The sequence below is a fragment of the Canis lupus genome, chromosome 19, assembly GCF_048164855.1.
Source record: "Canis lupus baileyi chromosome 19, mCanLup2.hap1, whole genome shotgun sequence".
Classification (NCBI taxonomy): domain Eukaryota; kingdom Metazoa; phylum Chordata; class Mammalia; order Carnivora; family Canidae; genus Canis; species Canis lupus.
In genome coordinates, this window is record NC_132856.1 from 43,075,244 (window position 1) to 43,089,728 (window position 14,485).

Genomic DNA, 14,485 nt, shown 5'->3' on the forward strand with positions numbered 1-14,485 from the left:
TAAGTGCTATTTATTTATTTGACAGAGAGAGAGAGCAAGAGAGAATAAGCAAGGGGAACGGCAGATGGAGAGGTAGAAGCAGGTTCCGCAATGAGCAGGGATACAGACTCTTGGCTTGATCCCAGGACCCTGTGATTATAACCTGAGCTGAAGGCAGATACTTAACCGCTTAACCTACTGAGTCACCCAGACACCCCCTCCAAATGCTTTTTAAATGGTTATTGTGTTTTAGAAGCAACCTATACAAAATGTACAGATTTTTAAAAACAATTTAAGAAGTAAACATAAATGTTGACAATATATAAAGAGATAAGCATCACAGTAACTAAAATCAGAAATACATTCTGGTACTATTTAAATATAAATCCGCATGTACAACTTTTACAATGGAAAAGCAATCACTATTGTGACTGGTAATGGAGAACTTTGGGGTAATGCTCTTAATTCTTGATGCGAGTGATGTTTAGGTTAAATGGTTGTGTTTAATTTCATGGAACTGTATGCTTATAAAATTTGTATACTTTTCTGCAATATTTTATGCTAAATTTAAAGATTTTATTTAAAATAAAAAAGGCAGTACTCATAAAAAATGTAAAAGTACAGAAAGTTGACTTAAAATATCTCTTCACATATCTCATAACCACATGAAGATGAACAACCAGTATTAACATTTCCTTCCATTCTCCTGATGTGCATTTTTTGCCTATAACCCTTATTTCATTATTTCAGACTGTAAATATAACACATATTCTGTGTGGAAAACTTGTTAAACTTGTAAAAAGTATATGCATTGTATACTTCTCTCAATGGAAGGATGATATGATTACAGAAAGGTGCTAATGGGTAGGATAGCCATTAAGTTTCTTTAATGGCAAAAAAATCCAGGAATTTAGGAAAATATTTACATCAAGAAATGAAAAGGTTCTGATTCTGGTCAAGATGTGGTAAGCACATTCTACCCTTTGTCTCTGACTGAATACAAATAAAATCCCTGGACTGACTGCATGGATCAGCTGAGTACCCTGAAAGATAAATGATAGCAGATGGACATTCGAGCATGGACTCAAAGGTAGCAAAATACTGGGAACTGGGCACTGGGTGTAGACAGAAGAAGGTTCAAGAGAACCCTTCTCTTTCTAGTCTTGGGAGTAGGAAAGGGTATTCCTATGGGTTAGGGAGTAGAGATGGAGGAAGAGAAGCTCTTGTTTTTTGATTGCTTCCCCATGCTTCTCCCCTTTCTCCTGCCCTGGCCCACATGAAATTCTGTAGCAGTGGAGGCAGTAGTGACATTGGCAGCCAGATGGGAGAGGAATCCTTTTATTTGGAGAGATTATGGTCCCAAGAGCATGGAGAGATTCACTTAATTTTTTTTTTTTTCTCTCTCCTCTCACCACTTTACCCTAGAGGCAGTCACTGCTGTGGGAGGTGCTCAACAGAGAAACTAAGCTTTCCTTTCTAGCCAGAAGACTGGGAAAGGAGCCCCTGTGCACTGGAAGGTGTCAGGAAGATTGCAGAGAGGAAGTAACTCAACAAAGGAAACCCAGAGTATTATGTATGAACTCCTAGGATCTCCTCTGAAATAGCATGCATGTATCTGACCCTAAACAGCATACCAAGAGCCTTTAAGACTCAACTGTGGAGTAGACTACTGCCCAAGTCCTCTGCTGCCACTGCGTGATGTGCCTGGGACAGATCAAAATAGTACTACAAGAGCTGTGAAAACTACACTTACATTGGATCACAGCCTACAAAAGATGGATAGGAACTTGTGGAATTGGACCTAATCAAGTTAATAATTGTTAAAATGAACAAAAATCCAACATTTTCCATTTCACCTAAACAAGATTTCAGATAAACATAGCATAATATCCAGAAATTGAAAATTGCTCCACATATGAAGAATGAGGAAAATCTTACTGTGTCCTAAGGGGAAAGGACAGTCAACAGATGGTAACTATGACACGATATAGGTATTAGGATTATCAAAAACTTTAAGGTAGAAAGTATAGTTAAAATATAATAAATGGGATCCCTGGGTGGCGCAGCGGTTTGGCGCCTGCCTTTGCCCCAGGGCGTGATCCTGGAGACCCGGGATCGAATCCCACGTCGGGCTCTCAGTGCATGGAGCCTGCTTCTCCCTCTGCCTATGTCTCTGCCTCTCTCTCTCTGTGACTATCATAAATAAATAAAAATGTTTAAAATATATATATATATATATAATTAAAACCTCTTTTTAAGAAGTAAGAGTGAACACTCTTGAAACAAATGGAAAATTAGATATTTAAGGTTGGAAAATTTACAACTTAAGCTAAATTAAAAATTTATCAAATGGCCTCAGTAACAGAGTGGAGGTAACTGAAGAGTCTGTTAACTTGAAGACAGAGCAGTGAGAATGAACCAATCCAACCTAGCAGGAATTAAACTGAAGAAGAGTACACAGAGCTGTAGGGAGTTATGGAACAATAACACAGAGCTTAGCTTTCATATTACCAAAATCCCAAAAAGAGAGGTGATGGAGTGGTACAGAAAACTGTTGGAGGAAAGTATGGAAAGGAAGAAATTTGCAGATGACATATCCATTTAGAAATCCCAAGGAATCCACCAAAAAAAAAAAAACTTTAGATAAAACAGTTTTAAATGGGAGGAATCACAGTACCTATTTCAGGGCTTATTTTATAGCTGTAGTAATCAAGACTATAGTATTGGTGGGGAGAGATAGACATGGAAATCACAGGAACAGAATAGGAAACCCAGAAATAGATCCATGCAAGTAGAGCCAACTGCTTTTTGACTGAATGTTTGTAACTCCCCAAAATTCACATGTTAAAATCTTAAGCCCAGTGGGCTGCTACTAGAAAGTGGGGAACTTTGGGAGGTGATTAGACCATGGGGATGGAACCCTCATGAATGGGATCCATGCCCTCATAAAAGGGACCCCAGAGAGCTCTGATTCTCCTTTTTGCCATGTGAGGACACAGTGAGAATATGGCCATCTGTGAACCAGGAAGTGGACACTCCCCAGAAATGTAATAGCTAGGGTCATTGATCTTTGATTTCCCAGCTTCCAGAACTGTGAAAGATAAATGTTATGTTGTTTAAGTCACCCAGTGCATGGTATTTTTGTTACAGAAGCTCAAATAGACTAAGATGTGCCAAAGCAATTCAGTGGAGGAAGGGTGGTCTTTCAACAGTTGGTGCTGGAACGATTCGATATCCATAGAGGGGGTGGAAAAAGAACAAACCTAGGCCTATGCTTCACACTTTTTTTTTTTTTTCTATGCTTCACATCTCATACAAAAAGTAACTCAAATGGTTATAGATTCAGATGTAAAAGTATAAAAAGTGTTAGGAGAAAAACATCAGAAAATTTTCAGAAGTACAGCTTGGTGAAAGGAATTTTATAGATGATAAGTAAAGCAAGATCCATAAAAGAAAAAAATGGGTAAATTAGACTTCATCGAAATTAGAAACTTTGACTCTGTCAAAGTGTTTGTGGAAAGAATTAAAAAGAGTGGGAGTGGGAAAAGCTACAGAGTTGGAGAAAATATTTCTAAACAACATATCAGGGACGCCTGGGTGGCTCAGTGGTTTAGTGCCGCCTTCGGCCGGAGGCCTAATCCTGGAGACCTGGGATCGAGTCCCACATCGGGCTCCCTGCATGGAGCCTGCTTCTCTCTCTGCCTGTGTCTCTGCCTCTCTCTCTCTCTCTCTCTCTGTCTTTCATGAATAAATTCTAAAAATCTTTTTAAGAAAGATATCATACAGAGACTCCTATCAAAAGAATATAAGGAAGTCTCAGCAATTCCTGAATACCCCATGGATCAAAGAAGAAGGCACAAGAGAAACGAGAAAACAAAAATCACAACATATGGCAACTTATGGGATGCAGCTAAAGTATTTGGAGAGAGATTTATAGCTGTAAATGCTTGTATGAAGAAAGAAGAAAGATACCAAATCAGTAACCTCAGCGATTAACTGCTTTCAGAAACTAGAACAGGAAGAACACAATAAACCCAAGGCAAACAGAAGGAAGAAAAGAATAAAGACTAGAGTAGAAACAAACCAAAAATTGATTCTTTTAAAAGATCAACAAAATTGGCAAGCCTTTAGCCAGAATGACCAAGAAAATAAGATTCAGATTACTGGAATTTTTTTTTTTAAGACTTTATTTATTCTTGAGAGATACAGAGAGGCAGAGACACAGGCAGAGGGACTCGATCCCAGGACTCCAGGATCACGACCTGAGCCAGAGGCAGACACTCAACCACTGAGCCACCCAGGTGCTCCAGATTGCTAGCATTATTGATGAAAGTAGGGAAATTACCTAAACAGAAATGATTGTAAAGAAATGCTATGAACAGTAAATATGATACTGGTAAATTAGCTTAGATGAAACAGACAGGTCATACAAACTAAGAAACATACAAACTAAGAAAACTTACTAGAGAAGATCTAGAGGGGTGCCTCCCCCCCTCCCTTGATCTTTTTGTCTAAAATAAATAAGATTAGAAATTTTTCCGGGATCCCTGGGTGGCGCAGCGGTTTAGCGCCTGCCTTTGGCCCAGGGCGCGATCCTGGAGACCCGGGATCGAATCCCACGTCGGGCTCCCGGTACATGGAGCCTGCTTCTCCCTCTGCCTATGTCTCTGCCTCTCTCTCTCTCTCACTGTGTGCCTATCATAAATTAAAAAAAAAAAAATTAAAAAAAAATTAGAAATTTTTCCCTCTTTTTTTAGGGAGGGAGAGAGAAGAGGGGTCTTGAACAAAGAGCAGCAGAGGGAAAGGAAGAGAGAGAATCCCCAGCAGGCTCCACGCCCAGCACAGAGCCTGATGCAGGGCTTGATTTCACAACCCTGAGATCATGACCTGGGTTGAAAACAAGAGTAGGACACTTAACTGACTGAGCTACCCAGGTGCCCCAAGAAGAAATAGAAAATCTGAATAGCAGGAAACAGGGAAAGAAATTGAGTTGATTTTAAAATTTCCCACTTGAAAAGTAAAACTAATTAAAAATAAAAACTCTTAGGATGCCTGGATGCATCAGTCAGTTAAGCATCTGACTCTTGATTTCGGCTCAGGTCATGATCCTGGGGTTGTGAGATCAAGCCCCACATTGGGCTCTGCACTGAGCATGGAACCTGCGTCAGATTCTCTCTCTCCCTCTCCCTTTGTGTGCCCCCTCCCCCCAAAAAACTCTCCAAAATACAAACAAACAAACCTTTAACTAGGAATAGAAGGGATCTCTCTTAGCTTGGTAAAGGCATCTATGAAAAACTTCCGTGTAATACCATATTTAATGGTGAAAGACTGAATGTTCTCTTCCTAAACTCAGGAATAAGTTGAGGATTCATTCTCACCACTGCAGTTCAACATTGTACTGGAAGTTCTAGCCAAGACAGTTTTATAAGAAAAACAAAAAGAAGTATCCAGATTAGAAAAGAAGCAGTTAAACTAACTCTACTTGCAAATGACATGATCTCATGTATGTAACATGTTAAGGCATACACAGACAGGTGGCAGACATGCACATGTTCAGTATCAACTAGTCATTAGGGAAATACAGTTTAAGACCCTGTTAATTATCAGTACACACCTGTTAGCACAGCCAAAATAAAAAATAGTGGAAATACCAAATGATGGCAGATGAGAAGAAACAGAACATTATATGCTGCTGATGGCAATATAAAATGGTACAGGCACTCTAGAAAATATTTTGGCAGTTTCTTAGAAAACGTCAACATACCATACTACTTAGCAGTTTCACTTCTAGGCATTTATTCCAAAGAAATGGGATAGTCAGTAAACTTTGTGGTTAAAAACAAGCATGAGGGCAGCCCAGGTGGCTCAGCAGTTTAGCGCCGTCTTTGGCCCAGGGCATGATCCTGAAGACCCGGGATCAAGTCCCACGTCAGGCTCCCTGCATGGAGCCTGCTTCTCCCTATGCCTGTGTCTCTGCCTCTCTTGTCACTCTGTGTCTCTCATGAATAAATAAATAAAATCTTAAAAAAAAAAAAAAAAACAAGCATGATAGGTCCATTGCGGCTGAACCTTGGGGTAGATGGTGAGTATTTTCAACAAATGATCCTGGAAAGCTGTGGGACAGAGCCTGTAGTCTATATAGTTTTTTTACCTCTTTTTTCCTGTTCCCGCCCCACCTCTGTTGTGTCTTTGGCACATTTATTTTTCTTGATTGATTCTTAATATGTGTGAGGTGGTTGAAGAGAATTTTATTTTATTTTTATAAGATTTTATTTATTTATGAGAGAGACAGAGAGAGAAGCAGAGACATAGGCAAGGGAAGAGAAGCAGGCTCCATAGGATTCCAGAACTCCGGGTTCCCGCCGTGAGCTGAAGGCGGATGCTCAACCACTGAGCCGCCCAGGCATCCGGTTGAAGAGGATTTTAAATGTTGAATGTTTGGTGAATATAGGCACAAAAAGATAATCTCTTTTTTTTTAAGTCTTTTTTTTTCTTTTTTTTAAGTCTTATGATAATATGTTGTATATATTTGGATTTTTCTGAAGTTTTGTATGTATTTTATGTATTTTCTCATCTGAGGCTGATTCAGAACTGTGGGCACCTCAAGCAAGCTGATGACAAAGTAGGATGAGCCGCCTCCTTAGTCTCTCCTCACAGACACATTCCATTCCTAGTGCCCTTTATTTTCTGAGCCAGAGTGTCTGGTTTGATCTGGGCTTGTCCTCTATAGAATTTCTCAGGCTGTTCTGACTGGTTCTAGGAGTTTTTTTCTTTATGTGGGCAGGTCAATAATTTAGGTGTCTACTAACAATCTTCTTTGCTTTTTTTTTTTTTTTAAGAATTATTTATTTATTTATGATAGACATAGAGAGAGAGAGAGGCAGTGTGTGTCACAGGCAGAGGGAGAAGCAGGATCCATGCCGGGAGCCCAATGTGGGACTCTATCCCGGGACTTCAGGATCGTGCCCTGGGCCAAAGGCAGGTGCTAAACTGCTGAGCCACCCAGGGATCCCCTCTTCTTTGCTTTTGCTTATAATGGGGTCTCCCACAAAGGCAGGTGGCAGGATTATCTACATTTTTATGTAATGTCCACTTAGGCCTCCCAGGCCTTCATCCTTTCCACATGTTGTGTCTTTTTATTTTTTTTTTAAATATTTTTCTTACTTATTCATGAGAGACAGAGAGAGAGGCAGAGACACAGGCAGAGGAAGAAGCAGGCTCCATGCAGGGAGCCTGACGTGGGACTCAATCCTGGGTCTCCAGGATCACACCCTGGGCTGAAGGTGGCGCTAAAACCACTGAGCCACCTGGGCTGCCCTGTTGTGTCTCTTTAAATTCAGGAAGCAGAGCTGTGGATTTTGATCTGAAGAAACCTATAAGTATGGGGCAATGTAAGAAAAACAGGTTTTTGGATTAAGTTGTGTAAATTTTGCTTTGGAGTAGCTTCGCAGTAAAATGTGTACAGTAGAGATGAATAATGTCTCCTTTTGGACGGTTCAGGTGGGTTGATTGTGTAATAAACTAGAATTTGGGATTTTTTTTTTGCTTTGTTTTCCAGGTGCTGTTAATATTAGTATAACTGATAATATTAAGATCAGAGGAAGCTGAAATTAAGATCATGTCAGAAAAAGTTGTGCTTGCTGCAAACCGCAAGTTAGTTCTTTTCTCCTCTCCTTAGTTCCACTTATAAGAGCTGGACTACAAAGGTGGGGCTCCTCCCCCTCCTGTATTGCCAGTGTGTGTGCAGAGGAGGTAGAGAAGGAGATTGGGATTACAAAATCAATTTTCTGGAGGGCTTAGTTTTGCAACACTTAAGGGAAATGTTGTGAGACTTGTCAGAGGACTGAGCTTGGAAGAGGCACAGTTGGTTTATGGCCTCAGTCTTCAGGGATCCTTGTGATAGTGTCTCTCTCCCTGCAGGTGTACATCTCATTAGTGTTTGTTTCCCTACCCACACCCCTGGGGCAGGATGGAGAGCCAGGGCACAGGAGCAGAAACATTGCCTCCCAGAGTCCTTGTGTACTTTGGGTGGAGCACTATTGCGAGTTGCCCGCTGTGGGTGCTCTACTAGAGACCTCTTTAACCTGCCATGCTCTGGGCAAGCCTTATGAATGGTTGAGCTGCCACAAACTCCTATGCTGGCTGGACCTGCCACCTGCTGGCTCCTCTGTCAGTAGCCTGTTGAGTTGACCCCCAGAGGGTTCTTTGTGTTTCCTTAGTAGGCTGCTGGACCAGAAAATTGCATATGCACTGAATGCTTGTGTTTCCAGGAAGGTGGTAGAAGGAGTGGTAGCCATACATACATCTGTGAATTGGCTGTGCTGTGACTCCTTTTGCTTCTTTCTGGTCTTGATGCTGCTGAAGAGTTTCTTCTTTGGCCTAGGTTTCCATCAGTGAGCCTGATCAAGCCAAGACAAAACTCCCGGCACGTTCCCTGTAACACAGACCAAAGAAAACAGCAACATGGAGCAGGAAAAGTGGGTTTATATATGGGTAATATTGGCAAGTTCAGTGAGGAAGGGAATTCTAGATTCCAGGGCCTTCTGCTAGAGTTTTCTATTCTGATTTTATTGGTTTAAGGTTTTCTACTTGGAAGCAACAGAAGTTACTTTTGGCTGACACCAGCGGAAAGAGGATTTATTGGAAGGATATGGGATGGCTCACAGGCTGAAGGAAAAGCTGCCGAGCCTTGTCTTCAGAAAGGGCTGGCGTCAGAGGAGCCATGATCTTGGGAGCAGGAACCTCTTGGAGTTGAATAAGCTCCACTACATCCACTTCCTGCTTCTTTCTCTTAGAAGTCCAAGTCCAGGGACAGAGGCCCAACTGGCCTGGTGTACGTCAGGGAGGAGCATCTGGGCTGACAGCCTGTCCAGGCCCAGTCCTAGGGAAAGAGGAGGCTCCTCTGCGCCATGAAGGACACAGGTGCTGAGCAGGCTGCAGCATGGTTGCGTCCCTGGAACAGCTACCTCTTCAGGAACAATAGCTTCCACCTGATGCTGCTGCCATGCTGAAATTTGTTTTCTGTCAGAGGCCGGGGCTTTTTGGCTGTTTGTATGTTAGAGGCTGACTCCACTGAACATTCTTTACCAATGAAACACTGTGCAAGACTGTGTTTTTTGAAGCATCAGCCCTGTGTAAAGTCTTTCCCCAAGGATCTCTGTCCATCTGGCCTGTGCCCAGAGAAAGATGGGGAGGAGGCCCAGAAAGCCCCTCTATCAAGGAGCAGCTGACAGGGATGTCTGTCACTCAGGTGTGCTTTCTTGTGCCACCTGTGGGAACAGTGCCCACTTGAGGGAGTGGTCTTTGAAAAATGCCTGCATGGGGGTGCCTGGTGGCTTCATCAGGTGTCTCTCTTCAGCTCAGGTTGCGATCCTGGGGTACAGGGATTGAGCCCTGCATCTGGCTCCCCGCTTGGTGAGGAGTCTGCTTTTCTCTCTCCATCCCTCCCCACGCCCATGCTCTCTCTCTTTCATGTGCATGCTTGCTCTCTCTCTCAAATCTTAAAAAGAAAAAAAGAAAAAAAAATGTCTGTATGGAAGAGGGTTAAGAGTGTGTTATCAGTGCTGGAGGGGCAGTTTTTGGCCTTTTTGGTTAGACTGAAAAACTGCCCACAGAAACTAAGAGCTGACCAGAGAGAGGTGTGTGTGTGTGTGTGTGTGTGTGTGTGTGTGTGTGTGTTGGGGGGGGGTGATGGCTCCAGATCTTGCCTGTAGGCATCCTGAATCACATCACCAGCCACACATCACAGCTGCCTTCCCCAGCAGCCCCAGGGTGCAGAACCAGCACTCATTGAATTTTTTCCCTGCAGATGGTGTCCACTGTCGGTGCTGTCCAGCGCACACCAGGCTGATCCATGGTCACTTTCCGGGATGGCAGCAAGGTGACTTCAACTGAGGATGACCCTGACTGAAAGGCTTCGTGAGAAGATATCTCAGGCCTTCTACAACCATGGGCTGCTCTGCGCATCCTACCCCATCCCTATCATCCTCTTCACGGGGCTCTGCATCTTAGCCTGCTGGTATGGTTCTTCTGAGTTGCCCTGGATTTGGTGGGCCACTGTGTTGGGACAGTAGGCTTCCTAATCCTGACTACTCTGTAACTCTCAGACTGTGTATACTTCTTACACAGTGGAACTGGAGGCTCACTGGAGCTGCTGAGCCAAGGCTGCCCCCAACTTAGAGAGTCAGCAGATTTGTCCACGTCACTAGGAATCTATTTCAGAATAATGTTTAGATGCTTCTAAGAAACTGCAAGATAATTGAAAGGCATGATTTTTAAATATTCCTTCTCAAAAGTTGACAGTTTCATTTGGTACCTGGATGACAGCACTTAAGTGTTGTAAAACAAAATCCATTGGAACAATTCTTTGGACACCCTCATGCAGGCTCACCCAAGTTCTCTGCTCTCTGGTCATTTCCTTGTGTTCACCAGGAGCCTCTTTCTGACTTCTTGCTGATTCTTGGGGCCTGTGGTTGTGCCTGCTGTAGCTGCCTTCGGGTCATGTCTGTCTGTCTGTTAGAGGACTTCATGAGGCTATGGCCGACGATGACATTGTAAAAGGGCAGGCTTGGTGTAAGAGGCTATCTGACGGCCGTTTTTGGCTCCAAAACACTAACAGCCATGAAAAGAGCCCACTGTGTTATCCTTGCCTCTGGAAAGCATTCTGGTTTCCACATTCTTTGTACATCTGAAGTTTGTTAGATGTATTCAGTGCTGGAAGGAGGTGGTTCAGGACTGAGCTCACTGTTGAGTTGTTAACACTTCCAAGTTCTTCTCTAATTAGGACTAAGAAAGATGAGTATCTCGAGAATTTCCTGCTGAGTGCTTCAGGCATATAATTAATCTCATCAGTCCTCATAATAATCTTGGGAAACAGTCCAGTTATATTTCCATTTAACTGAAGGAGAATGGAGGATTGGAGCCTTGTGTGATCTACATAGTAAGCAGGGACACTGGACTTTCAGTCTAGGCCTAGGGATTCTGGTGCCTGCCCTCATGGCACTCTGTCACCCTGACCGTCCTTGCTTTGGCTCAGTGTATTTGTACTGATGTTTAAATTTTGCTAAATTGTGTTGTAAAAGATAAGACATGGCTACATCCTATAGGAGATATATTAGTAGAACCCAGCTCTTGCGTTTGTTTTTTTCTCTAAGTTAATTATCTTTCAAAATCTCTCAAGATCATACTTTTTAAAAGTCATCTCTGTCCTTCAAAATCACACTTTTCTAGGCCTGATATATGTAATAAGTCAGTGGTTCTCAAACCTGAGCTAGCAACAGAATCACCTGGAGACACCGCACAACACGGACTGCTGGGCCTACCCCCAGAGTTTCTCATTCATTAGGTCTGGGATAGGCCCAAGAATTTGTATATCAAACAGAGTCTCCAGGCCTGGGATCACGTGCCCAGAACCACTAGACTGTCTTTCTTGAAAATATCCCTGAAACTCTACTGTGTCTCAGCTAAAAGTGTTTTCTCTTTTATTCTGATTTATAGAGCAGCAGCTCATGGAGATGCTCGTGTTTATTATCACTGGTATGGCCTTCTGTTGAGGGTGGGGGGACTGAACTTCCTCTCCACTACATTCTCAGTTCCTCAGTGGCCTCTTTGTACCCACCTCAGCACATGGGAAGGTGGTAAGAAATACTTGATGGATGAGTACCTTGAAATAAACTTGTATGCTGTGTGGACAGTTTGAATTGGAGAGGTGGTAGTTGTGATTCTCCTTCCACAAAGATAACTCTAGTTACAGGAAAAGGAAAGGATGTTTCCTGTTTGCTATTCATCTTCTGGGGAGTGGGTGTCGCCAGCTGAGACCAGGCAGCTTCCTGAACCTCGGATATGGGATACATGTAGCAGCTGCTTGGGTGCAGTTGGGCTTTACCTTTGAATGAATAATTTGCTGTTACACAAGTGTTTCAGAACAGATGGTCCTTGGATTAATGACCATCCAATGGCCTCTGGTGAGGGCCTCTGGTATGAAAACCTTAGGAGATGGCTAAGGTCTCAAGTTTGGAGGATCCCTTCTTGACTCAGGGTGAATTAGAATGGGCTGGAAGGGAAGAAGAGACAGATGTGATGATAACCATATTTAACCTCCAGCACAGTCCAGATGCAGCCAAGCCTGCCTTATATCGCACAGGTGCTCCTGGCTGAACATCAGTCCCAGGAAAGGGGTGGACGAGGCTCAGGGTAGGACTGGGCCATTGGGAAGGCACGGAAAACAGGTCTTCACTGACCCCTGGCTTCCTGGGTCCTCAGGTGCTTCCTCCTCACACATACTGTTCTGTTTGATGCCTGACATCCTTGGAGGGGGTGGTTATGTCCTAGTTTTTTTAAAGATGATGAAACTAGCATGGAGAGCTGGTAAGTGGTAAGTGGTGTTTCAACCAACAGGTCCTTGAGGAAAGCCCTGTACTTTCTCCACTTCAGCAAAGTGATGGGAACTTTTTGAAGAATACCACATAGTGCCAATAGCTTTAATTGCAAGGAGTTTGCTCCCTGAACAGGAAACCTAAGAGAGATGGTCTCAGCTGATTTGGGCCAGGAGCAGGGCCCAGCAGGCTGTGCCTAGACAGAGAGCATAGAGGCTTTTTGAGGCAGTCGCTTTGTGTAATGGAAATTGAGAGAGCACAAAGTTGAGTTTCATAGCACTTTAATAAAGGTGACAATAATCTATGCCAGGCACCGTGCCAGACCAGTGGTGTACATATCATCCTTCTCAGAAGCGGGTCTGGGCCCGAAACAGGCGGTTGCAGGGCCATTGGATATTGTGCCCAGCAGCTGTGACCTGGCCTTGGTGCAAAAGGAGACAATGTCAGGGAGGCTTCTCAGGGCAGCGGGAGGTGGTGGGTGGTGGCGGGGGAAGCTCTGAGCCAAACCCTGCAGGAAGAATAAGTGCCATCTTCCTCTCCCCCTGTCCTGTATATGGCTATGGCCATCAGCTCACTCAGCAGAGGGGCAGGGAGGGCAGTGTCCCGGGGAGCCCCACTGAGAACCTGCTGCCTCTTCTGGTCCCGCCCTCTTTGATGGCACTACAGTCTTCTCATGTCTTTGTAGTCACAAGGTTTTTCTTTGAAGAGGAAAACCAGTCTTATGTACTCTCATCGTTAGTGCTGTGTGCTTACTTTCTCAAACCAGCATCTTGTCGTGTCATCTCAAAGGAGTTTTTTAACAACTTTTCTTAAAATCTGATTGGCTTAGGGAAAATTATCCAAGGCCAGATCAATGAAGCCTGTCAGCCTCTTAAAATGACAAAGTTTATATCAGAGAATCCACAGATTCTGGGCCTTTTTGTCTAAGAGACCAGATATTGGGGACCTAGGGCACAAGCCTTCCTCTCCTCTTTAACCTGAGAAGGTTCTCTGTCCAGAGCAGGGTCTTCCCCACTTTTGTTCAGACCTCAGGTTGCCTACAGAAAACCAAGTGTGGATCACAGACAGCTTTTAGTAGTTTTGTTAGATATCCACATTCTACTTAGTTGCTTACATCTTATTGTTCCTGGAATGAGGTACTTGTGCAGCTTGAACCCAAAGGATTCCTGCACTCCATATCCCTGTCCAGACCTAGCAGCCACCTGAGCCATAGACCTGTTTGTCAGCTCTGTTTGTCAGTGAATGCTCTTTCCTCGGGAGAGCTGATGAAACTTGTAGCACACAGGCACTGTGGCAAGAGGTGTCTTCACATTTCCCAGAGGTTAGGCCACCTGAGGTGCACCCCAGCAGCAGCCCAGTGAGGCGGAGGGCACTGCTGCTCCCAGGCGGAGTTGTATGGTGGGTGTACCGTGGGATGAAGAAAGACTGCTTGGGTGCCAGGCTACTGGCCTGCCTGTGTGCAGGTCAGACCTTAGCCTGAAGGTCTTTGGGTCCCTTCTTGATTCTACAACCTGTTGCTCATGGCCAAAGACGATGATTTTAACTTGGAGAGCAAGTTAAATCACAACGAGGGCATTCTAAACCTCATGAAGGATGGTAATTATGCAGCCTGTGTGGGTATTCCAGAGAAGGCTTGGCTCCTTTCCTCTTCCATTTTCTCTGGAGGGACAGTACCTTCAGGCTAAGGCTGCACATCTCTGGTGCAGTGACTTCTGCCTGTTAGCCTCTCCCCGAGTCTGCCCACATCTTGAAATTCCCCAGATCACCATGGCTTCTTGGGGGGTTGTGCACACAGGGGCTTGTGTTAAAGGCTTCTTTTTTCTATGCCTGTGTGGCAGCTCTAAACACATTTATATTCTCTTCGTGGACAATAAAGAAATCTAAGTAATTGAAGCCCTGTCTGCAACTGTGTTCTGAAGAGGTAGGCTAGATAGCTGAGAATGAGTCCCAAAGCACTACTGAGCTCTGCCCTGAAGCCTACACCTCAGAGCCCAAGGGACCAGCTCCTACAGCTGCTCCAGGATGCTGGCCTGTCCAGTATACCAAAGCCGAGCCCCCCCAGCAAAAGTTACTCCTGGCTTCACAAACAAGCTCTGGAAAAGCTCTGAAATGCCTGTGGGAGATCAAAGACT

The 14,485-nt window shown here is 43.9% G+C and overlaps 1 protein-coding gene across 1 annotated transcript in view; it reads left to right on the top strand.

Moving 5' to 3' along the window:
- SCAP (SREBF chaperone) overlaps positions 1–14,485 on the top strand; it is a 67,496-nt gene that overhangs the window by 23,155 nt on the left and 29,856 nt on the right. Inside the window, exon 2 of the mRNA XM_072786429.1 lies at positions 9,788–9,997. Within this exon, the coding sequence (XP_072642530.1) occupies positions 9,876–9,997 (122 nt within the window). The 5' untranslated portion in view covers positions 9,788–9,875. The remainder of the gene's footprint in view (positions 1–9,787; positions 9,998–14,485) is intronic.